The following is a 26,245-nucleotide window of genomic DNA, read 5'->3' on the forward strand; positions in this document are numbered from 1 at the left end:
CAGCACTGTGAAATTAAAGTGAGCCCAAAATGCAACAAAGCCATTCCAACCACCTTAATAGTTTTCAGAAGCAACCAAAATACACAGACATTAATTTAAGTCAGTATCAGGCTTCTAATATACAACAAAATCATACCTATTACTAAACAACGAACTTTGTAAATGAGGGTGGCATTTCTGTAACATTTCGTTAATTTTATCCTTTTCCTATATATACTCAGAATTAGTTTGTAAATTATTAAATCAACACTCTTAAATGAAATTCAAATGCAGAATCATTTACCTGTGGATGGTAGACACTCAGTGATTTCACTTTGTGCAAAGGTAATAATACCTTTAGAAGGAAAATTTTGTGCTCTTCTTTTAATGGTAAGGCAAATCCATTAATTATACTAAAAAGGAGGAGAGGAGATTTAATGTATCATAGTTTTAAAAAATATGTTACATTTTTATCCTGAAATCTTTTCTTGAAATCACTTTTATTCTATTGTTTCATGACATGTTTTCCACTCAAATTTCATTCTGAATTTACGCAATACCCAAGTACAATGCTCACTTACACTGCAAGCAAGAGCAAAACTGTAGATTCTTATGTATTAAAACACACAGGAATTCTTTGACAGGTTTGTCTGATCCTGAAGTACTCCCACATTTTTTGTTTTCACCCCGTAAGCGCTAGTGATTATCTTCTTCATTTCGAACCAAGATAAGCTGTACAAATTGTACCAATTTCTTCCAATCCAAAGTCCACCCTCACTTTCTTTGAAAGTCGTTCTGCTTTAGAGCACAAATAGTAACATTATGATGCGTAACTATTAAGCAGCTTACCTTCCCAATATTTCCAGTAATTCTGCAATGCCATTGTGATGTTCTGTTTCATAAATAAACCTGACAAAGCAAATATGTTATCAGCAATGAGGACAGTCAGCATCTGTTTGGTAATGTATCTAGCTCAAGTTGGATAAGAACTTGAGGAACAGCTGCCATTTATTTTAAAACTATACCAGAAAATTTTGTGTTCAATACTCTTGCCTAACTAAAGGTTCTATCTAGTTTTTAGGCCAACTCTTTCTGTATAAAATCATTTAAAAATGTTTTGGTTTGCTAGAGGTAGTGCAACACAAAAAATAGTGGTTTCCAAGGTGATAGAAAAGATTAAACCCCATTTAAATGAGTTTTGCTTACTTCTGTTATAGTGTTACCACCAATTATTGCCCAGGGTGTATTAAAGGCAATTAAGATACTGCAAAGGTGTATCACATCCTTCCATGTCATTGAACAACATTCGGGAAACAGGGCAGGAAAATACAAGTAGTGCTGGTTGTAATAATCTTAGTTTTGGGGGAGTAATACCTACTGAATTCAGTGGGAATGACTTCTGTGTAGAAATGCACAACAACTCACTATGTAGCCCAGTCTCCATTTGGTTACTATCATATGGCAAGCTGCACTATATCTATAGACTTGTACCACTAATAAAATGTGGGGGACAGACAAACCCAAACAAACTAAAATAATAATACTGAACCAAACAATGAGCTCATGAAATCCACAAAAAACCAACAATCTGGTATAGTCAGTGGCTGGGGAAGTTATTTAAAAACTATGTTGTTAAGGGAATGTTTTAACCTGCTGATAAAGAAGAAGTAGAAGAACAGCCTGGGAGGTTCCCTGGCAGCGAGTTCCAAAAAGTGGGCACCACTATGAAGAAAACCCTATCAGTGAATGACAGAGCAGAGACCTGGCTCACACATTACATGAAACCATGGTTTAGTGCAGTGGAGAAGAGTGTTGGACCAGGACTTGGTTCACATGAAACCATGAAGCTCATTGGGTGACCTTGGGTCACTCACAGTTTCTCATTTGAACCTACCTAACAGGATAAAATGTGAGGATAAAATGGGGGAGGAGGATTGTGTATGACACTTGGAGCTCCTTGAAGGAAAGGTAGGATAATGAAGGAATAAATTTCAGTTAATAAACAATGCTTTAGTGTTATGTGGCAACCCAACCTCACACCTTAACTATGGCGACATGCCCATGATGGTATATCAGAATTAAATATATATTGATTTAAGAGTGGAATACACAGTATCATGGATTTCACAACGGCATATGCCATACATTGTGCATTCTAGCCCTAAATCAAAGCTTTCCTATCAGAAGTGTACTATACCCTAACTATTTTCTTTCTACAGAAACTCTTATCCTGGGGGGCAGGAGGAAACACTCATCTAAAATATTGGTGTTGGCTCTGTATGGCCAAAACCTGCTGAATGCAGACAGATGAAGCTTACTTGCTATTTTTAGTCAATGCCTCTGTCCCCCCCCCAAGTGCGTATTTGTTACCATTTGTACAGAAGATAAGCTCCCTCTACAGCTGGTGCTATTGTCTCTTATGGATGAACTGGCAAAAAGCTGTGGCGCAGTTGGCATCAGGCTCTTAAAGGAGCAGTACCATATATTCCCTTTTGGGAAAACTGCACAGAGGGAAAAGCTGTAGAAAACTTAGCTAAAAGCTGGCAGAGTTATTATAGCTCAATATACCTTGGGGAGAAAGGGGGTGGGAATAAAGAAATCATATAGGTTAAAAATATATATATATATTTGGTCATGTTGGAAGAATAGTGCCCTGCTGCAGATATGCTGGAAAGATAACAAGTTCAAAGGTCATATGTCAATACAGTGGTACTTCGGGTTAAGAACTTAATTCGTTCTGGAGGTCCATTCTTAACCTGAAACTGTTCTTAACCTGAGGTACCACTTTAGCTAATGGGGCCTCCCGCCGCCGCGCGATTTCTGTTGTCATCCTGAAGCAAAGTTCTTAACCAGAGGTACTATTTCTGGGTTAGCAGAGTCTGTAACCTGAAGCGTCTGTAACCCGAGGTACCACTGTACACACCTCTTTCCAAACCACTTTTAACAAATGCTATGTGCATATACTCACTGTACACAGCACGGGGAGGGCGGGGGGATAATAAATTTAACAACTGTATTAATTCACATGTCAGAATGTGGTCATAGGGGATTGGAATAAGTTGTCATAGGTAAATGCAACAGAACTCCAATATTAAGGAAACAAGGAAGCTTGACCTGAGCTTTTGAAAGCTAAAGCATAGAAATTGCCGAAACTGACCAAAAACAAATTAATAATGAAAGCTAATTCTGTACTCAGAACTTTTAACATGTTATTCCCACCCATAATTCGGTTTAACCGGAGCAGCGAATTAAAATAATGCTAAAGTCATCGTAAAAAAAAAGGCTTACCTGCAGATTTAATGAAACACTGCCAACATTTGAGGAGAGCAGGGCAGTACCATCAAAGTTACAACATTTCTAAAATACCTTACCCAGTTAATTTGCACCGGCACAGAATGAAAACATACCTATAAAATATATTGTTAATTTGCTTCCTGATGTAAGCTCTTAGGCCTAAGAATTTCCCATATATTCTGTGCAGAGTAGTCTTAAGAAAATCTCTTTCTCGAGGATCTTCGCTGTCAAAGAGCTCTAAAAGCTGCAAGAGACGCACATTTACTTGTTTAATCTATTTCAGATTAATATGGATTTAAAGTTTGAAGATATATTCATTTTTTAACCTCACCTGCAATACAAACTTCTGATCAATATATTTCTTAGCTATATTAGGTTGGAAATCTGGAGATTCTAAAAATCTTAAGAAAAATTCATAAACAAGCTGAAAAAGATCCACAAAAAAATTAGTTTTACAACAGAAATGCAACTTGAATTTTGAAAAGCAGTTAAAAATAGTACTCAATTTTAAACACCATTTAAAGAAAAACTAAACAGCATTAATCGCTTCGACTTCCTAACTGTATGCATCCCCTTAAATTTTTTTAATGAGCATAAACCACCCAGAACTTTCCCTGCACAAGCACCTCATAGGAGCGCAGTTACCTAGAGAAAGACACAAATTAAGGCTAATAGTTGCCAAAGCTGGGCTGAAACAAAACACAACTGCTGGTAAATCCCTGTTGGAAGGAAAAGAGGTGGGAAATTGAACAGAGCATACCTTGGCTGACCATATGCAACCCCCGGCCTTTATGCTACCCACCCCAATCCAACACTCGAATACTTTAGTTACTTTAGTTAAACCAGCTTGGTGTTGTGTGTACACTATATTTGTGGGGTTTTGTTTATATAACACCGGGCACCATTCACCTTACACTTTTAAAAAGAGCTTATGTCTCAAAGCTATAACCCTACAAGCACCAAAAGGCCCAAATCAATTACTGTAATATACATTCATTTATATTTTTATGATTAAAGTATTACACTAAACCTACATTGAAATAACCAAGTTACAGTTCATTAACACTTATGTCAAAGTGCAGTCTTAAAAGGTGTAAGCTATCCATTAGAAACTTAGAACAGCAAACCAGTGCGTTGAACGTTCAGATTTAAAACCTTTTGTTTTGCAGCAATTTAGTCCCTCTTTGTTTAGTCAGAGAAACGAAAAAAATATGTTTGTATAGTACCTGTAAGTGAGGCCAGGCGGCTTCTAAGGTGGGTTCATCCTCCTCTGGGTCAAATTCTGCTCCCGTTGGATTGGATGAAGGTGGTAGTGTGCGAAACATGTTAACTGCAAACTAAAAATCACATTTGTCTAAGTGGCATTACAAGAAAATCCCATTTAAAAACAAAACAAAACAAAATTAAACAGGGACATCCTAACAAGTGTAAATACACAGCAGAAAAAAATATTATTCCCAATACCACCAAACAAGTTTTGCTATTCTGCATTTCTTTCTCCAAGTTTCTATCTCTCGCTACCCCAGAAATAATGTTCACTTCATTTGCTTTACATAAAGAAGGATCTTGCCTCTAGGACAAGTCCAGTAAACCAGAGGGAAAGAACACTGTATCTTGGAAGTTCTTCTGTAAATTACTGTCAAAAGGTTTTGTAATTATTTTTTAAGAATCCCCATGTATACTAGTATTCTGTTCACTATCAAGACTATTAAATGTTAAGAAGTGTTTTTAACTTTATTTAAAAGTTTGCTAAAGAAAAAATAAAAAGGGGGCAAGAAAAAAACCAGCACATTAGCCATACCATAATATCAATACATTCCTCTTAGTTTACACATTCAGAGAGATACAGTTGTACCTTGGTTTTCGAACAGCTTAGTTCTCAAATGTTTTGGCTCCTGAACGCCACAAAGCCGGAAGTGACTGTTCTGGTTTGCGAACTATTTTTGGAAGACGAACGTCCAATGGGACTTCCGCGGCTTTCGATTGGAAGCTCTTGCAGCCAATCAGAAGTTGCACTTTGGTTTCCAAATGTTTTGGAAGTTGAACGGACTTTCTGAACGGATTCTGTTCGACTTCCAAGGTATGACTGTATATGCTTTTGAAACCAAAGTATTAAGACGTATTTTTGTTCTAACTACCACATGCAGTCCTAAATAACTGCTACAGTGCAGTGGTAAGTCTGTAAGTATGACCTGGGAAGACCCTGGTTTAAATCTTAGCTCAGGAATAAACTTACTGAGTAGGCATAAGGTAGACAAATATCCCTTAGCCCCAACATTTAGGGGAATAAGACTGGCATACTTTACAGGATGTTTGTAATAGTTACTGTGATTTCGGTTACAGTGCCATCAACAGACAGACACCACCAGCTCTTTTTCCAATGAATTCTGGGGGAAACAGCAAGAGTCACAAAGTGGTGTCTGAGATGAGTAACAGAATCAGGAGCAACAACCATTAAACTTAAACGAGATGAATCAGAGATGCTTTCAATCAAAAATATGACTGGACTGGGTATAGGTGTATTTCCTTTGTTGAATGGAGTTCCATTCTCCACTTAAGGATCAGACTAGCACTGTTTCTAGATGATGGAAGTGGCCAGTGACACTTTCTGCCAATTAGTTGGAACTCCAGCTGTGCCCTTTCCTAGAGAAGAGTTCTTTTCTAGTTACTCAAGGTCTGCTGATATTCAGATAAAATTTACTGTAATGTGCCTTACAGGAAGTGGCCTCTGAAGAGTGTTCAGAAACTTTAAACTGGACCACAATGTAGCTGCTAGACTGCTGACAGGGGCATGCTTCTCAGGTAAATCAATCTGATTTTATGCCATTGGTGAAGGTTTCTATTTGCTTTTCAGGCCTGATTCAAAGTACTGCTTCTAATTTTTAGGGCTCTAAGTGGTTTGGGACAGTAAAGTCTCAAGGGCCATCTTCTCCCATATGAACTTAATCCATACAATTATGTCATCTTCAGAAACTGTTCTGTGTGCTCTTTCACCTTCTAAAGTGGGCTGGGCATGTAGGATAGGAGACCCAAGCATGACACGTTCTTAAACCAAAGCAGTTCTTAAACCGGAGCATACTTTCCCTAATGAGGCCTCCCGCCGCTTTCGTCTTCTGTTCGTAGAGCAAGTTAAAGTTCGTAAACCGGAACACTACTTCTGGTTTTGCGGAGTTTGTATACCGAACAGTTTGTAAACAGGGCTGTTCTTAAACCGAGGTACCACTTTAGTAACATCAAGGTTATAGGCTTTCCCACTCACTGATGGTTTTAGGATGGTATTTTCATGGAGGGCTGTGAAATAGTGATGTTGTTTGCTTTGTTAATTTTGCAAACAACCCCCCTCCCATGAGTTTTCTGCACATATCAGAATATCAGAGGATTGGGGGAGAAGACAATCTTTGTGACGCCCATAAGTAATGGGTTTGGCTAGCAAGCAATGCCAAAATTAGTGGATTATTAACTCTCCCTTTTGTAAATTTAGAACATACAAATGGATGATCAAGATTCTAGCAAAAGTAAAAGCAGACTTTGCAGGACTGGAGTCAGATTTATACAACACACTTGATGCTGCTGCAAGTATGGTGCTGTTACATTTTAGTTATAAAAGACAAGCCTGAAAGTACAATATGAACTAAAAATCCAAGCCAGTGTGTTATGTAGGAAATGAAGCGTAAAGAAAACCCTTTTAAATCAGGGGCTCTCAATATTCCAACTGCAGCATCCTTTTGAGGGTGACAAAATACTGACCCCTGTCCTAAAATGGCAGTGCAAGGGCAATGGCACTTACAAAATGACAGCAGATTGCAGTACAAAGCGACATAATTAGCCTCTTTTGAAATTGATTTTACTTTTTGCCACATCCATTTCCTAGTGGCAGGGAGTCCCATAGCAAAGTACAGCACTGATTTTGGAGCATTGTGACTCACACACCCCATTCTTAATCTTATAATACATCATATGCAAATTTAATTATAGGTCACCTTTCGGGGCACAAAGTGGCTTACGTTTCAGTTTAGGTAAAATCTGAGAGGCATGTGGAAACAGGCAAAATATTTCTTCTCCTCTCTTGTCGTTCCCCTACTTCTCCCTTCACGCTTAACTTCTACCTTATTCCTCCCCCCCTTAACTTCCCCCTTCTTTAATCTCTGGTCCTATCTTCTTGCTGTTAACGGCTTCCCTGTCTTATGCACTTCTTCTCTATTTCCAGTTTATTACTTTACTTTTAGAATATTTTAATATTAATACGTTTAAATATATTCATTTTACTTCTCATTTCCTCAAACAGTCCCTCTGGCCTCTTCCCTTCAGAGGATGGAGTCTTCCTGGCTCTGCTGCAGACTCAGCAGGAAGAGAGAACTGGGGTGTTGAGTGTGCAATGTGAGAGTCAGAGAAAAGCAGAGGAGCTTGAAGACTCAGCAGTGGCCCTGGGTGTTTCTCCTCCCTCCTCTTCTCCTTCATGCAGTATGTTTCCTTTGCCTCCCTCCTTACCATTTTCTTTCTTCTGTCGCACTTGGCCATTACCTCTTTCCTTTCTATCTAGTCCTCCAACATGGTGTGCTACAACTTCACTCTTGCTTTGCTCTCTGACCAACTCCCACTGCCCCACATGCCTATGCGGTGCACATGTAGGGAGCTGCCCCTGCAAGCATTCAGCCCACCAAAAAGGCTATTGCATAAATTAAGGGGCAGGCTGTAGCCCACCTGAGAAGCAGGCTGAGGCCCACGGTTTGAGGAGCACAGTTCTAGAACCTAGAGAGCTTCAATTATGGGGAGTTTACTCAGAACAAAAAAAGGTTGTTTTTTAATAAACAAACAAACAAACAAACAAACAAACAAATAAATAAATAAATAAATAAAAATTCCATTTAAATCACTTACCATATGTACTACTTCTGGGTAAATGGGCTCAGTAATTACATTGCGGTTATGCGTGATGTACTCTACCATTTCACTTAAAGCTGCTCTTTTTACTTCCTTCCACTTCAGGTCACTTAGTGGGTCAGAAACGAAGTCGAAGAGGACGCAACATTGTCGCAACTTCTGAATAAAAAGCTTTTCTTGCTCTCCAGGGGGAACATCTGAAAGGAGTGAAAATATTGCTTTATTGCCATATTGTGTTTATGCAGTACAATATTTATTGTCTGTAAAATATTGTATTGTGGAAGACTGCAATGAACTTCCCAAAGAGATAACGATTTAGCTGTAAAGGCTTTGTGCCATAGGTAGTGTATAATCTATTTTTCCTGCCTCTCTATTTACTTATATAGACGTGTATCATGTACTTTTCTCATTATTAATCGTTAATGTGATACACACATTTGTGACTAGAAAATCGGGGTGTTTGTTTATGCAGTGGTAAAACACAGGACGTGAAGTTCACCTATGACAAGTTAGAGCAAACAAAACTATGTATAGATGGGAATGCTGGGAAATGAAGCTTGGCTTCATCTCCACACATTTGAATCCAATGTTGGGACCAAGATTCTTGCATTGCAGGGGACTGGACTAGATGACTCTAGTGATCCCTTCCAACTCTACATTTCTATGATTCTATTCTACATACTGCAGAATAGAGCGGCGGAGTCCTTAGGTTGTAAAATAGACAGTACCATTTCAGGTGGCAGGTGGGGAAATCACATTTTTAATGCTTTCCTATATAGTAATCTCCCTATCTATCCATTCTTAAGGAAATCAGCCCTGAGTGCTCACTGGAAGGACAGATCCTGAAGCTGAGGCTCCAATACTTTGGCCACCTCATGAGAAGAGAAGACTCCCTGGAAAAGACCCTGATATTGGGAAAGATGGAGGGCACAAGGAGAAGGGGATGACAGAGGACGAGATGGTTGGAAAGTGTTCTCAAAGCTACGAACATGAGTTTGACCAGACTGCGGGAGGCAGTGGAAGACAGGAGTGCCTGGCGTGCTCTGGTCCATGGGGTCACGAAGAGTCGGACACGACTAAACGACTAAACAACTAAACAACAACAAATCTCCCTATAAACATAGAAATGTGATAGAATGTTATCCTTAATATGTTGAGTTTCCTGCTTCTTGCAACTTTTGTTTTAAATGCAGAGGAATATTCAAAAATGACATTGCCCACCAGAAAATCAAGGTTGTACTCTTATCTTATCACTCTTATCATTTCAGGGTTCAAGACCAGGCCTCAGTCTCAAGAGTGAGGTAGGATTTCTAGTGACAAGACAGTAATGTCTTGCTTGTAAAACTCAAGTCTCATTTACTAGCACATATATAGCAATTTCAAGCAATGGCTTCTTGCGTAAATTGAAAAATAACATCTAGCTTTCATCTGTGCTAAAGAAACATTTTGCACATTTTAACAGGGAAGCTTTGAGAAGTCAGCACTTTTCTGAAAATACAGGAAATGAGACTCCCCGTGCTGATACCTTCAATTTACACATGTGTACAAAGGCAAAGTTCCTTGAAAATTTATGTTACTCATACCGTCTAGTTCAGCATGTAATGTCTTGTGCAAGCAATTTGCAAAATATATTAATTGAACAACCAAAAATGCCAAGTCAATTAAAAAGTTTTATTCTGGGCAAAGAAAGATAGCTTTTATTAAAATTTCACATATCCAGCAATTCTGAGCTGCATCTTCAAAATAAATAAAAGCATCAACTTAACCGAACAGTCTAGAAAGCACACACTGCAAAGTGAAATTCAATTACAGCTTTCGTCAGTGTTACTAGGAGACCATTGATAGCAAAGAGCTTGGTAACCACAAAGAAGGTGCTAGATGACAGCTATTTAAGAACAGAACACCATTCTTATGACGGCTGGCAGGATAAGAGCCTCACTTTAGCCAATTCTAAGACCCCAAACAACTAAATATAAAGTAACACGGGTACCATACTCACAACATGGAAATTATTTTAAAGACATTTGACACTCCTGCAAAAGTTTAACTTTAAATTATCTGCTTTTGGTACCTTTTGGCACTTCACATTTATTTAAAATATTTATGTTGCAGCTTCTGATAAATAGGTGCACAACCTGCAGATTTGCCAGGATTTAACTCCCCCATTCATCAGTTGAATGGGTGGTTCAACCTTGCCACGCTAACTGGGCGCCCCAGTTCCCAGCTGAGAACAGGTGCATGCAGTCAAAGCAGAACTTAACTCCACCCTTCTGCCCGCCAACTGACATCACAAGGGTGTCAGCTGATGGACAGGTGGGCATGGTTGTTTTTTTGGGAGGAGGGGTAATGGTCTTGTGGGCCATCTTGGGACTCGCCGGCAGCCAAGATTGGCCTTAGGCCAGAGGTTCCTCACTCCAGGGCTAGAGATTGCAATGACAAATCGAGATAGCCAAAGGGCTCACCAGTTGGTCACGGACTGTGGTTGGTTGTTGTTAGAGAATATAATTCCTGTTGATGCTAAACCAATCAGAACATCCCACACAGTGTATAGCATCTGGTTATGCAACAACCATTCTATGGTCTAACATGAATTACAATCACCATTCCACACGTCATACTTCTCTTGAAACACATCGACTGTATGAACACAACGGGTAAAATGTGTGACAGGATGGGGCTAATCCTGGCCAGGTGATCATAAGCATACACTAGCTGAGATGCAATATTTTACAAATGACCTAAATGGCTCCCAGGGCTCCAATGCAATAGGAAGGCTGAATAACCTCTGCAGAAGCACAGGATTTGGATGTTGTTTAAACTGGAGCTATTTAAACTTACTCTGTCTGTCTGTCTGTTTGTCTGTCTATGAAGGAATGAATATATGAAGAGGTTTTTTTGAGATAAAAAAAATAAACTGAATAAATGGGCAGACACTTTTCTGCGCACAAGAAAGCTATTTTTACCCAGGAAAGGAAACAAAAAACGTAAAATAATGTATGTTCTGCTAATTTCTGCAGACCTAAATGAGAACTATTTTAAAACTCTCTATCAATGGTATTTAATGCCTAATAAACTGAACTTAATATATAAGGATCAGATAAATGCTGGAGAAGTGGATTAAATAAAGCAGATTACATACACATCTTTGGAATTGTTCTCAAATAGAAATATCCTGGAAATCTGTTCAGGCTAATATCTCTGATATGTTAGGATATCATATACATTTGGGACCTAAACTATAGCTGCTTGGTTATTTAAAATATGTTATTCTGGAAAATGAGCAAGAAAGAATATTTGACCTTCTAAGTACTAAGATTATAATAGCTAAATAATGGAAAAAGCCTATCTACTATATCTGAATGGATTGAGAAAATATGGTCCATAGTCACTATGATTAAGCTAACTTATTACAAAAGCAACGCAGCTGGTTTATAGAAAAATCCGTATTTTAAGAAATGTTTTAGAACAATGTTCAATGACAGTGTCCAATCTTGTGCTGCTTTCCACCTGCTTAACAGTATTTCATTATGCTCTTCATCTTTTGTTCATTTTGTTTATTAGTAAAAATAAAAAAGGTATCTACTAGTGTTAGAAAAAAGTGGGGAAGAGAACTGCAAGAAAGTCTAATTTCAGTTTAAGTTTCAATCAAGATATGTCCTGGGTTAAAACTGGAACAAAAGAACGAAGGAATAGTAGAAGAAAATGGAGCTCCTTCCATTCATTGCACATTTAACTACTGCCTTAAAAACCTTCTAAATAATATAAGGAAAAATGGTGGCGGTTCTTATTTATCAATAAAGATGCGACAGCGGCCTGTTTTGCTTTGTAAAGTATGTCAAAAATCAAGATGAAGTTTGACATAATGTGGAAATACGATTCTGAGAAATGGTGTTCAGAGAAACCACACAAATATTTGAAAGCTACTCTGCAGAGAAACACTCTAAACTGCAAGTGAAACCACTAAAAATGAATGTGACTTTAAGTACAAATATCGTTGGAAATTTTAAAAAGATGCCAGTTCAGATAATCAGACAGGCAGAGTGTAGAAAAGCTAGCTGAGTGAGGGAAAGTAAACAAAATGTACAAAGCCAGATTTTAGCCCTAAAGCAAACCTGACATTTTATCTAGCACCTGAAAGAGTTTCACAGAAAAACAACTCTGCCACTTCTCCTGAGTTCTACTACACTTTTAGCGTGTGCTCATTTCTTCCTCAAGAAGGCTTCTTCACTGCCCTTTACTTTAAAAAGGGACTGCTCAAGCTCATTACCTTTTGTAAAGCACTGTAAATTACTTTAATATGATGTTCCTAATATCCTGTGATCTGAGCGACTCTAGGCAGCCTACTTATTCAGCATGACACAGGTAGAAAACCAGTTAAATAATTATTCAAGTGTCCTTTTGCCCAACTACAGCTTAAATGCAACAAAAAACACAGTTAAGCCGTTTGTCCTCTAGACACCAGCAAAATGACTAACTCGAAACAAAAATAGAAAGTTACTTTTCTTCCCACACAGCCCTGATGGCACGCTGAAAAGAGTTTTCAAGTGCAAGACCAGACAGGCATTGCATGAGCGCTGGTAAAGGACATTCGCAGGGTCTCCTGCTCTTGCTGAAATTAGGCAAGAAAGAAGCATTCTGTTGTAGCCAATAGACTAAGGTGCAGTTCTACATTTGTAGTGCCCACAGCAATTTACAGATCTGTCCAATGACTCCAGAAAGGTGGGCAACCTCCGTTTTAGTGGGCTGTGCCTTCAAGAAAGCTTCATTTGGTTGTAAATTAACATTTTTGCATGGCGAGCGTTGCACGTATACAATTTGAGTGATTTGGCGGCAGCTGTATGTGCCTCTTCAGATGGATCTATGTGAGTAGAAGTGAGTGATATTGAATGAGTAGTAGGCACAATAGTCTGACGAACAGTCCTCCAAAAAAGCCCAGATCTAGATTATTTTAAGATGTTGAAATGGACAACTTTCACTTCATGATTAGTACCAGTTCTCCATAAATACATAAGGCTGCATCCAATGAAGTAATCTCATTCGCACAAGGACTTCTGTAGGGTCTGAAAGTATTAGCCATGACAGTAAGAAACAGCATTTGACAACTTGAGTTGGTGAAAGGATAATGAGGTTACACCCAAAATGCCTCACCTACATAAATACTAATAATGTTTTTAAAAAAACTACCTAATCATGCTGTGTAGCCTTAAGTGGAAGTGATGCGTAATTTATTCCAAATAAAAAATTAATCATGAAAAACTGTATTCTTCTGAAAAAAAGCATAATGGCAAGTGTGGTAGACAAAACTTTCCTGCTTAATCATATGTTACTACTACCAGTGGATTGTGTAAAAAGAATTGAAGACAATGGAAAAAAGATTCTGATTAGTACAACATGGGATTCCTTATTGGAAAGAGGACATTTTTATATTTGTGCTAACTTGTGAGAATATTGTTTCAAGATGTCTCTGCGGCATTGTGTCACCATGGAAACCATAAAATGTATAGCATCCAAAAGGCTCTTCTTTCTACGTATGGTAGGGCCGTGGTAAGTTGTAAATCTGGTTCTCTGATAAGGTGGGGGGCTGGAAAGGATCTACTTGCACAAAGGTGTAACATTTTGGGGGAAAGTGCACTGAAGCAATTCTTCATAAAATATTACTGCTACAGTGTTTTATGTTATATATACCTATTTTAAAGTAACCAAAGCATCTTGTGCTGAAGAATGGATATTAACACAATGCGACACAATGCTGAGTTGATAGCATATGTTCATATGAAATAAGGAATGCCACAGAATACTGTTGTCTCCTGAGTATTTTTTTTAATTATGTAAATTTCTTCTTTGTAAATTATCTCTATTCTTCGTGGCCTGTAATCAGTTATGTTTCAGGTTATCATGGGTACCTTGATCACACATATATATACATCATTAAAACCCGAAGAACACTAAACCTGGCTACACCTGGATTTCTCAAGGAGATCATCTTCTGAGAAGTCCTCACGAAGAAGACTCTCTTGCTAGTCTGTCAGTTTATACCTTATGATCAATATTAGCCACGGCTATAGAAAGTTCAAATAGGACATACAAAAAACCTTTTTTTTCTTGTTTGTCTAGAAACCACATAAATGTAGTCAGACTGTCGTGATCAGCTACAAATCCAGACTAGTAGAGATCTTAATACAGACAGAATCCTGATCCTAACTAAAATCATTCCATAGGATACTCTAATGTGGAGATGCGGTTCCAGCAAATTTTATAGCACAAGAACAGTGAAAATGTCTTAACATGTGCATGTGAACTGGGAAGCCAATAAATGTGCTAGTATCACAACCCATCTATCTGCAGAGGACAGAGACTTGAACCACCACTCAACCTCATGACTTTGCTTGGGAAAGTTTTACTTCTATTTATAATGGAAAACAAACAGTCTAACTTCTTTTATTTTTGTTTTACCTGCTCTATAGTAAAATATATATCTTATAAATAAATAACTGCACACACATTTCCCCTAAGCAACCATTGTATCAGAAAAAGTAACAGGCGAAGTAGTCCTCAAACACCTATCTTAGAAAGCAAATGCTGCTAACCAGTTGGGAAGGTATAATTTTTTCAGTAGGACTGATCAACCACAATCACCACAGCCGACAATCAGGACAGGCACGGGGCTAATGCAGACACTTTCATGCCTCCAGTAACATCTGAACATCACCGGCCAAAACTGACTGAAAGTTACATATGGGACATTCTAATTTTTAAAACCATAACCCCCCCTCCACAACTCCCCCACCTGAACTACTGCAAATAAGTAATTTTGTCTCTAAAGTATTTGCTATGCAAACAGGCTCAACTCCTTCTCTCTATTTGTGTATAGGATGGGGGGGGGAGGTTATGTTTTTATGTACACTCAACCAAAATGTGATACACACGCTCGGGTTTGAGCTGCAAATATAAGCAAATAAAATATGCAATCTGGTCAAGAACATAGGTCATCATTAACTGATATAGATTTTGTCATCTTGAACAATTTAAAATGTACAGTGGTACCTTGGGTTAAGAACTTAATTCGTTCTGGAGGTCCGTTCTTAACCTGAAACTGTTCTTAACCTGAGGTGCCACTTTAGCTAATGGGGCCTCCCGCTGCTGCCGTGCGATTTCTATTCTCATCCTGAAGCAAAGTTCTTAACCCGAGGTACTATTTCTGGGTTAGCGGAGTCTGCAATCTGAAGTGTCTGTAACCCGAGGTACCACTGTACATAAACATGATGGCACAAGAATGCTGATCATGTGATGAACATGCCCTCCTAAACCAGCTATTATATATACAAACTTAAAAAAAAATCCTTCCTGTAGCACCTTAAAGACCAACTAAGTTAGTTGGTCTTTAAGGTGCTACAGGAAGGATTTTTTTTATTTTGACTATGGCAGACCAACACGGCTACCTATCTGTAACTATATACAAACTTGTTCATTTTTCAAATTTTTATTACAACTAGGGGCCTCAAAAGCTGCAAGTAGTCCAGGCCTCTCTGGACCTCTGAGATGGTCTAAAGACAAGTTATAGAGGGCAAAAGATTAACAATCTCTAAGCACAATGCTCAGAGACTCTTGAGAGTCTCATGGACTGCAAGAAGATCAAACCTATCCATTCTTAAGGAAATCAGCCCTGAGTGCTCACTGGAAGGACAGATCCTGAAGCTGAGGCTCCAATACTTTGGCCACCTCACGAGAAGAGAAGACTCCCTGGAAAAGACCCTGATGTTGGAAAAGATGGAGGGCACAAGGAGAAGGGGACGACAGAGGACGAGATGGTTGGACAGTGTTCTCGAAGCTACCAGCATGAGTTTGACCAAACTGCGGGAGGCAGTGGAAGACAGGAGTGCCTGGCGTGCTCTGGTCCATGGGGTCATGAAGAGTCGGACACGACTAAACAACAACAACAAAGCACAAAGCTCAGTCACATAGGCTAACAATTTCTTATAGAAATTAAAACTAAAACTAAAACCAGGTATTCATAGAAATAGCAATGCAATTGCAATGCACACAGTTGATTCAACAAGACAATTATTTTAGATTTCTAAACTCTGAAGAAAGAAGACTCAGCCTTCACTACATCCCAATCAGAATTCCGTGGCACTCCTAGCCTGAATTTCTAAGTCCTAGTCTGATGCATCATTTTACTATGTGAAGTTACAGAAGGTTTCCAGTTTTTATAAATTCCAACAATGGGTGTGCGAGTACGGATAGTAGATAAGTGTTGTTATATTTGTGCTTCCTGTTCATTACTGAGATTCTCAGATCATGGTCACTGCGTGGGAGGCTGATGCTTGAAAGACTTTTACATGGCAGCTGTTCCAAGCAGCAGCCATAACACGGGTCTCTCCCACCACACAGATTGCTTGCATAGCATGGAAATCATGGGTGTTGAATGCTATGGCCCCTGCAATATAAGAAATAAAGTGGCAGCGAGGAGGAGGAGGAGGAGGAGGAGGAGGAGGAGGAGAAGAAGAAGAAGAAGAAGAAGAAGAAGAAGAAGAAGAAGAAGAAGAAGAAGAAGAAACAACTAGAATAATGGTTCACAATGCAATGTTTAGGAATTGCTGATCCAACAGCAAAGGTACTCAGAAACCTAGTTGCCTGGTAGCTTCAAGTGATATATCTGTAAGCAACAATCTGAACATTGATCAGAATCTTGAGTCTTTTTGAGTATAGTCTTCATTAGGGGTTATGTAATGGCTGCGCAGGACACAAGGGAGTGACTCTTCACTATTCTCCCTCTACCCAGCATCACACCTAATGGTTTTCAGTACCACCAATAGTGCTGACAGAAGGGTTTTGACTCTCTAGCCTAGAACCTTCTCCCTCCAATTCTGCATCTCCATGTGCCTTTCGGATATTTCAATGCTTTGTCATCATTTCAAACCCCTTCCAAGCACAATTCAAAGTGTTGGTACTGACCTTTGAAGCCCTAAACGGCCTTGGCCCAGTATACCTGAAGGAGCGTCTCCACCCCCATCATTCACTGAGGTCCCACTTGTGAGGGTCTTCTGGTGGTTCCCTCACTGTGAGAAGTGACGTTACAGGGAACCAGGCAAAGGGCCTTCTCGGCAGTGGCTCCCTCTCTGTGGAACACACTCCCATCAGATGTCAAGGAAATAAAGAACTACACAACTTTTAGAAAACATATGAAGGCAGCTCTGTATCTGGAAGGTTTTTAAATCTTCGACGTCCTCCATGAAGGATCAGGATGCTGGACTAGATGGGCCACTGTTGTGATCCAGCTGGGCTGTACCTTCTCCCAGCTCTCTTCTCTCAATGACAATATCCTCTATCCTATTGATCTGGCAAAAAGTCATGGGTTTAACTCATCCTTCTTTTGCTGCCTGTTACCAAATCGCATCACTTCTGCCTAGGCAACATTAAAAAAAATGAGACAAAAACTCTGGTCCATCTCGGCCATCTCTCACCTTGCATTTTCTCTTTTCTGTTGTCTTACATCTGGTCCTTCACCTCTACCCAGCACTCTGCTGTCAAAATAATTCACTTCTCTCATTCCTCCAACCATACCACAGTCTCTTTTAAATCCCTACACAGGTTAGCTTTCCATTCATAGATTCTGCACATTCTTATTGTCTTTACCTTCAAAAAAATCTCCATGGCACCCCCCCCACCATTATGATATCATCCAGGTTCAAACTTCAAAGGCCCCCGTCAAAAAATTCTTCCTTTTCTCCCTTGTTCATTCTGCCTGAAACTGCATCTCAGAAATAATCTATGGTGTCACTTCTTGCTTCTTTTAAACTCTTCTTCAAAATCCAATTTTTCTGAGAAGCCTCTAGTTCCCATTCCCTACTGTATCTAAGAATTACTGTACCTAATTACATGTACACATCACATAGTCTCCCCCTTTCTATTCCTGCTTCCAGCTTCTGTCTTTTCTTGTTGTCTCCTTTATGTCATTTTCTAGACTGTAAACCTCTTGGGGCACAGACTTGTCTTTTCATTCTCTGCACACTATGTTCATGGATGCTGTAACAGCATAATCATAAAAATTCAAAAACTGCAAGAGTCCAAAAATATAAGCGTCATGAGGAAATCACCAAAATTCTGTATGAAAGAACAGAAACTAGAGTTGCTTCAGGCTCCAAGGTTTCCTATCGAATCCCCCAAACAGTTAATTAACATTGTCATTGGGGACACATGAAACTAAAGGAGATGGGCTGGTATCAGTAACATTATAGTACTACTCCTGTATCCAGTGTGGTCCAAATGGTTTAGGTAAAGGTAAAGGTACCCCTGCCCGTACGGGCCAGTCGTGTCCGACTCTAGGGTTGTGCGCCCATCTCACTTCTAAGCCAAATGGCTTAGAAGAAGGAAAAAGAACCAAACAAGTCTTTTTTAATTGGGCTAGCAGCCATGCAGACATAGTGGGGAATTAATTGGGTGTGGTTTTCCCTTGCAAAATAATCCTGTCTGCTAACGGGCCACATCAATGTGTAAATCAACAAAGTCTGCCTCCCCAAAGATTGGAATAGTTTTTATTTTATATTTAATTGTTGTTTTGTATTGATTTTTTTACTGTACATCATCTTGGTGATACAATAGAGGCAGCATATTTTAAAATAAGTAGATAATGGAAAACAGAGACCAAGCGGCCTCACCCAAAAAGGATTGGCCTACTAGCCAATCACAGTATGACAGAAGAATTTTAATCTCTAGAACAGGTAGGAACACACACTTCAGACAACAGCCCCACCCACTTTATTTTGTGCATCTTGCTTTTGCACAGGCATGTCTTTCTGCCCTTTGACGAAAAGCAATGATCAATAAAGGAATGAAATGGTAGATGTTTGCAGGGTTGGCAAATGTTGCCACCCCCCCAAGGATTCAAACTGAACTACTGGCCTGTAGTGATCTTCCCAAACCAAACTATGCCGTACACAGTTAACAACTGTCACCAGAGAAATCTCCTTAAGCAATAGAAAGGTGTGCTAGGCCTTTCAGCCAGCGCATATTTAGTAACTTCAAAAACAAGTAGCACACCATGACTGAAAGTCTGTCAGCATCAGAATGACAGGTCACAACTTGCTTGTTCCAGCCGGAGTGGGATATGTTTTGGAAAGCTGTCTAAAAAAGGCTGGCATTCATGACACAATCAGCATAATACTGTGTATCTGAAGAAGTGTGCATGCACACGAAAGCTCATACCAAGAACTAACTTAGTTGGTCTTTAAGGTGCTACTGGAAGGAATTTTTTTATTTTGACTATGGCAGACCAACACGGCTACCTATCTACTACTGGAAGCATAATATACTGGTTTTCATACCACGAGAGAAACTGTTGAAATTTGCTAAATAACGTGGTGATTCTCTCTGGAATTCAAACTCTAAAAACGGCCGATCTTGAGCTAAATACAAAATTGGGAGTGGGGGTGGGGAATAACCAGCTGGTAACAGCACTAAGAAACAATGATACTGGTACAGTGGTACCTCTGGTTACATACGCTTCAGGTTATATACGCTTCAGGTTACAGACTCCACTAAGCCAGAAATAGTGCTTCAGGTTAAGAACTTTGCTTCAGGATGAGAACAGAAATCGTGCTCTGGTAGCAGCAGGAGGCCCCATTAGTTAAAGTGGTGCTTCAGGTTAAGAACAGTTTCAGGTTAAGTACTGACCTCTGGAACGAATTAAGTACTTAACCCGAGGTACCACTGTAGTAGGTAGCTATTCCTGATTTGACATTCCTGTGCAAAGCTACAGGACCTTTGAAACCATGAGAGCAGCTGAACATCGTAGGGCTGCATTACTGCTTCTTGGCTTGAGAGAGGAGTGCAAGACCTATCGCACTGTCCTCCTAGGTCTCAAAAGCCTGGGAAGTATGGCAGGATGGACAGCAGAGAGTGCGAGAACAGGGGAACAAGGAAGACAGCAGAGAAAGGAGTGGGCAAACACTCATTGGTTAATTATATATCAAAAGTTGGGGTGGCGTAGTCACAGGCTCAAGCTATGACTCACAAAGCTGTCAGTGTGTATCTCACCACCGTGATGCACTTATTTCACAGCTTTTAAGCAAGCCAGCGTGTCCTAGCCCCACCCCTCAATCTGTGATATGGGTTAATAATACGGACCACCCTTACAAATCTTGTAAGGATTATCACAATAATATAAGGTGTGAAGTGCTTTGAATGCTTAAGGCTGCATAAATGCTTATCGTTATTAGTAGTATTGCAGGTTTTAACAGGGTCCTGAATGCCAACAGGGATTTTTGTCACCCTTTTAAAGGACAATAATGCAGATACAGAGTCATGCAGTGGCACTGTCAAGCTGTCTTTTCACCAATGGCTGTACTAATTTCTAACGAAATATGTACACTGCAAGCCAGTATGCAGCCCTCTCGGGAGAAGGGAAGAGGTCCTCCAACAGACATTAAACCAGGCATAGGCAAACTCGGCCCTCCAGATGTTTTGAGACTACAATTCACATCATCCCTGACCACTGGTCCTGTTAGCTAGGGATGATGGGAGTTGTAGTCCCAAAACATCTGGAGGGCCGAGTTTGCCTACGCCTGCACTAAGCTATGAACCTCACTGGCTGGCTTGGAGACGTCACTTTCAGCATAATCTACAACTCCGAAGACCTTGGAGATACAGTAGGATACAAATCTAACCAATAAATACTAAGCTTATTGGACAAAGGCAACATCTCTTAAAACTGGTCGGCCTTCCGCTTCGTCGCATATCCACACTGAACTTGCTTTATCATAGCCTGGCTTGTTCTGAGTGGCATCCATACCTGATACACCCAGCATTTATTAAATGGTATTCCACCACTTTCGAGTTCACGTGAATGCTTTTTCAGTTGCTGCATGCGCTCTTTTACATTTAACTGATCAAGATCAGAGGGAAGCTGTTGCATCTTTATGATCTAGTTAAGTGTTACATCACATGCATTAGATCCACTTTCAACGCCAGTGTGTGAGTCAGCAAGCTGATCTGTAAGGACTACTCCACAAATCCAGTTTATCATAGGCACACTCATAACCAAACTGAACAATGATTTCTAGATGAATAATGAGCTAGCAGGAACTGGGCACTTCGCCCCTTTCTCTTCCGCCCCCAACAATCCCTCATGAATCTTACTCAACATTCCTCACTCTGAGCACGCTTTTAATTCGTACATTATACTTATTATCCTAATGAAAAACTATGATAAATGAAATTGGTTATGAACTAACATCCAGTTAAATATATAGACAAAATAGACAATGCTGTAGAACACTATCTATATGGTATTCTTCACAAGGAAAAAACAGTGGGTCAGCGGCAGATTGTAACCCTGTGGGAAACATCTTTTTTTAATTAGACAGTGCCTGGTAACCTACCTCACAGGGTTGTTGTGAAGATAAAATGGGGAAGGGACAACAATGCACACCGCCTTGAGCCCCCTGGAGTAACACGTGGCATATAAGCGTAATAAATATTATACACCCCTTAAAATGCCTTACAGTGTTTATCTTACAAGAAGCTACTAGCTATTTGCCCTGATTGTAACTGCCCCCCGGCCCCCGGCCCTGTTGTCATCATCTCAATCTAGTTAATGTAATCGACCTTTTGGGTAGACCCAGGAGCTGTTCTGAGTATGCTCATGGCTGCTACCTTCAAGACCACACCTCCAAACAGCTTGAAGCACACTTTGTAGGCAGGCAGGCATGGGGGAAAGTTTGCTAGTTTGAGCAGCTTGGTTTTCTTTTTTTACAACTAGTATTTGTTCACACACACAGAGAGAGAAATAGAAAGAGAGAGAGATTGAGAGGAAAGAGCAAACGTGGAGAGAGCAAAAGAAAGGGTATGAATTTTCTCAGGGAGGAAGGAAAGGCACTCCTCATCTTCCCTGAACATCTCCTCTGGCTTGCTCCTGTGCTACCTAGTGACCAGGAAGCACAGAAATGCTCTCCTCCCACAGATTCATTCTTTCCCTGTTTCCAGTCCAGAGTATCTCCTCCCCAGTGTGTGTGCGCACGTGCGCGCGCAACAGAGGTACAGGTGAGTGTGTCAGGAGAGTGTGTGCCTGCATTAAAAAGGTAAAGGGACTCCTGACCATTAGGTCCAGTCGTGACCGACTCTGGGGTTGCGGCGCTCATCTCGCTTTATTGGCCGAGGGAGCCGGCGTACAGCTTCCGGCTTCATGTGGCCAGCATAACTAAGCTGCTTCTGGCGAACCAGAATAGCGCACGGAAATGCTGTTTACCTTCCTGTCGGAGCGGTACCTATTTATCTACTTGCACTTTGACGTGCTTTCGAACTGCTAGGTGGGCAGGAGCAGGGACCGAGCAACGGGAGGTCACCCCGTCACGGGGATTTGAACCGCCGACCTTCTGATCGGCAAGTCCTAGGCTCTGTGGTTTAACCCACAGCGCCAGCCTGCATTAAGTGTACAGAATGTGTGAGAGAGGGAAAATTGTTTGTGACAGGTCCTGCCTTCACCCCACCGGATTAATTGGGCACCCATTGCTAAAGGATGCCCCCCTTGCTTAATTCTATGCAAGGATACTGTGGGTTACCGTGAGTAGTTGGTGGTGACAGTATAAAATCCATGGGTTTCACCATACTGTTGCCTGTACATTTTCCTTCTCTGGATGACACTTGGCAAGAGTCTTGTCTTTACGCATTCCCACCCCCCAACCACCAAAGCAGGGGTCGGCAAACTAAGGCCCGCAGGCTGGATCAAGCCCAACTGCCTTCAGGATCCGGCCCACGAACTGTCAGTGGATCGGCGTGGGGATTCTGTTTGTTTGGGCTGCGCCATTCCATTCCCCCCCCACACACCGCGGCGGCACCTCCTCCCTCCCTCCTCCTGGTTTCTCCCTGCCCTGCCTAGAAGAGGAAGGGGGCCGGGCTGAGCTGGCTGAGCGCCATTTTAAACAGCCCCTCTCGGGAGCCAGCCCTTTCCTGCTGCTCATCTTCCTTCCCCCCCCCCCGTGCTCCTGTGGGCCAGAGAGCAGAGCAGATGAGCTCCCTCTGCCTACCCACGAGAAACAGCAGCAGCGGTGGTGGTGGCAGCCCCTGGGAAGGTAAGCGCAGTGGTTGGGGCTGGGGAGGACTACTTGCCCCCCTCACCTCTTCTTCCAGCCCCCCCCACGGCGCCATTTCTCTGGCCCGCCACAAGCTCTGAGGGACAGTGGACCAGTCCACAACTAAAAAAATTTTGCCGACCCCTGCACCAGAGGATAAAGCGTTGTTCTGTGGCCATAATTTAAAATTCCTCCCCTTTACCATAGACTCATTGTTTGGTGCTGTTGTTGCTGCTGGGTACATTATTCTCTGTACTTATACCAAAAACAGGATTCGCTTCCACTGCTTACAGCAGAAATGGGGGGCAATCCAGTAGCACTTTAAATACTACAGCAAAAGTATTGTACAGTATTACTGCATAACTGATTCATGGATTATCAAGAACGATGCATCTGATGAAGTGGAGTCCAACCTAAGAAAGCTATGCCATTGTATATTTTGTTTAGTTTTTAAGGTGATAGTATTATCCTTTCTGTTGTTTTGCTAAAATTGTACTGTGACCTACTTTACAGGGTTGTTGTGAAGATAAAAAGACCATAAGACACTTAGGTAAATTTTAAAAGCTGGGGTGGGGGGAGGAGAATAATCTTTTCCTACAGGTTTGAAAATTTAGGGGGTCCCTTCTTAACAGTTCTGTGTGGCCAATTCTAGCTGCAACCCTGAACCTGCATATCAGGTGGCGGCCCCAGTGGAATTCCCCATGGGGTTTACCTCTGAGAAAAATATGGCTATTATGGCATGAACCCACACTAGAAATTGTGACAGCGGGTACCCAAGATAAAATATTTAGGTGCCAAATTATTATTACAACTTCAATGATGTCCACTATTTGCAAAGTAGGTGAATAGCGAGAGAAACAGAAAAAGTGGAAGCCATACAACTTTCCTCCCAGTAGAAAAGCAACTGTGACAGCAGGAGCTTCTCCTGAATGATATTTTCCAGTTTAGTTACCGGTAGGTGCTATTTGTAAAGCATTACAAATATACATTACCCTATGCATCCACTGTACCTTGCAAGGGAGGAGGATGGGGAGAATATCAGAATTCGGACACATTCCCATGACCTCTCGTTGACAACACACCCCTGACATCTTTGTATTCCCACCAAGTCTAGTGGGCATTAGACGCCACTAGTTATACACAACTGTTTGGTCCCAATTACAAATACGAGTTGGGAAGCTATTTCAAGAGCAAAGAAACTTGTAAAAAAGTTGGTAGTGTGTAAGAAAAGAAGAATGGACTGGCCTGGCAATTTAGGTTTTTCAGCACACTCTACTTCAGTGCAAGTTAAAACGGTTTCAGTATTTATCAAGAAATGAAAGTGCTGGAGGTGGTTTGCCTTAACTTTTAAAAAGTCACTGCTAGAGTTTGAGGGTCATTATGGAAAGGACATAACTAGTGAACCCCAAAGTTAAGGGTTTTAACAAAGGCATCCTCTATTTAAACTGCAAGTCCTGAACAGACCATTAGTGTTATTGTTTTTAAGAAATAACTTTTGTAGTGAAAGCACAAATTAATTATAATACAAACATAAATAAACTCTTCTATCAATAAAGTGAGCAAACTACAGCCAGAAGAGAAATATATGAAGGAAATACAAGATTCCTTTGCATGTAAAATTTATTTTTTAAAATGTACATAATTTTAAAACAAAGACAAGAAATGTGTAAGATCACTCCTTGCTAAATTTTATTTTTTGAAGTCTCCGTCATGTAAAGCTTAGAAATCTTTCTCTGACAAGAATGCTTATAAGGGAGTGGGGAATGGTGTATGTTTATAACGCTGTTAGTTTGCTAGTAAAACTAGAGGAGATGCCATCCAGTAATCCTGTAACAATACTGGCATTTGGGATTGTAGTTTCAAAGAGAAACACAGAATCAGTATCTTGGCTAATGTTTGATTTGTTCAGAAGCCATGAATCAATGAATCCCACAAGTGTTTGAAACAAAGCAAACTGGAATCAAATTCGAGAGAATTTAGGAATTGTTTAAGGTACTGTACTTAAAAACACACTACAGATTTCTAAGACGCCCAATGGCAGAATACACTTATTCTCTCTATAATCAGCGCTCCACACAGCAATGTAAAATTGTTTAAGATTCACAATGTCAGCGTTGTATGTTTCAAAAAGCATGTTTTGTTGGATGTTTCCTAAATATATAGTGGCTGCCTTCTATAATGCAATGGACTGCATCACTCAGTCACATTTTCCTGTTTAGTTGCAAACCTAAACAGAAGCCATAAATGAACCCTCACTTGTAGACACAAAAATCCTTTTACTGCACGTTATCGCTCGCATATGCCACAAAGAGCTGCAATTCTCTGAAAGAACTGCTGTGTAACTTAAGTGCCCTGCCTCTCTTCCCTCCAACTCCCCCCCCCCCCTTTTCTGGGGTAGTGACTTCACATCCTTTGACATCAGCCTGAAAGTGGGGGGAGGGGAGCACTAGGGCAGAAAGCAGCAAAACCTGTTTAACGATGCAAGCAGCCCTTCCGATTCTTAAATCTTTTCAAGATTTAATAGAACTCCCCTATATTTTTTCAACTTTAATAAATCTGCATCGGAACAAAAATGGATTCTGCTACAAAGGACTTCCTGCTTTCCTTACCCGAGAATCACAATAGCCTTTTATTACCAAGCCACAGAGGGTTACAATTCATTCAAACACAAATAACTCACCTCGAATATGCAGAAGGGCCACGGGCTGAAATGGCCCGTTTGAATTGGCTGCGTCCACCACCATCCTGCTGCCAGCTTTATTACATGTCAACATCTAGACTTCAGCAGGGAAAGCGGTGTACTCCTTAAGGCAAGAAACCAGCCTCCATTTTAGTTTTAAAAAAAAAGAAACTGAAGCTCTCTGCAGCTGGAGGGAACTGGCTAGTTAGTGATGTCAGCAGAGTGGAGAAAGCTGATTGGCTAAATGCACCAACTTAAAATGACTCTGAAAAGCCGCAAATGAAAAGAGCTCTCTGTGTGGCTGTCACCGTGCATTAAGCTTGTACATTTGTCAGCTCTCTTG

General features: G+C 40.5%; 1 protein-coding gene and 1 long non-coding RNA gene across 7 annotated transcripts in view; both read right to left on the reverse strand.

Moving 5' to 3' along the window:
- LOC308587594 overlaps positions 1–26,245 on the reverse strand; it is a 272,764-nt gene that overhangs the window by 23,236 nt on the left and 223,283 nt on the right. The window lies entirely within an intron of this gene.
- The window catches only part of PPP2R5C (protein phosphatase 2 regulatory subunit B'gamma), a 75,824-nt gene that overhangs the window by 20,454 nt on the left and 29,125 nt on the right, over positions 1–26,245 (reverse strand). For 3 of the 6 annotated variants that reach the window (XM_081192764.1, XM_081192762.1, XM_081192767.1), the window contains 6 exons: positions 8,152–8,351; positions 4,500–4,610; positions 3,605–3,697; positions 3,387–3,517; positions 829–888; positions 284–392 (listed from right to left, as the gene is read on the reverse strand). In XM_081192764.1, coding sequence (XP_081048890.1) covers positions 284–392; positions 829–888; positions 3,387–3,517; positions 3,605–3,697; positions 4,500–4,610; positions 8,152–8,351 — 704 coding nt within the window. Of the gene's footprint in view, positions 1–283; positions 393–828; positions 889–3,386; positions 3,518–3,604; positions 3,698–4,499; positions 4,611–8,151; positions 8,352–25,902; positions 26,069–26,245 lie in introns of those variants that run through there. The other 3 variants (XM_081192766.1, XM_081192765.1, XM_081192763.1) reach the window with 3 other exon arrangements.

This window comes from Podarcis bocagei, assembly GCF_964188305.1.
Source record: "Podarcis bocagei genome assembly, chromosome: 1".
Taxonomy (NCBI): domain Eukaryota; kingdom Metazoa; phylum Chordata; class Lepidosauria; order Squamata; family Lacertidae; genus Podarcis; species Podarcis bocagei.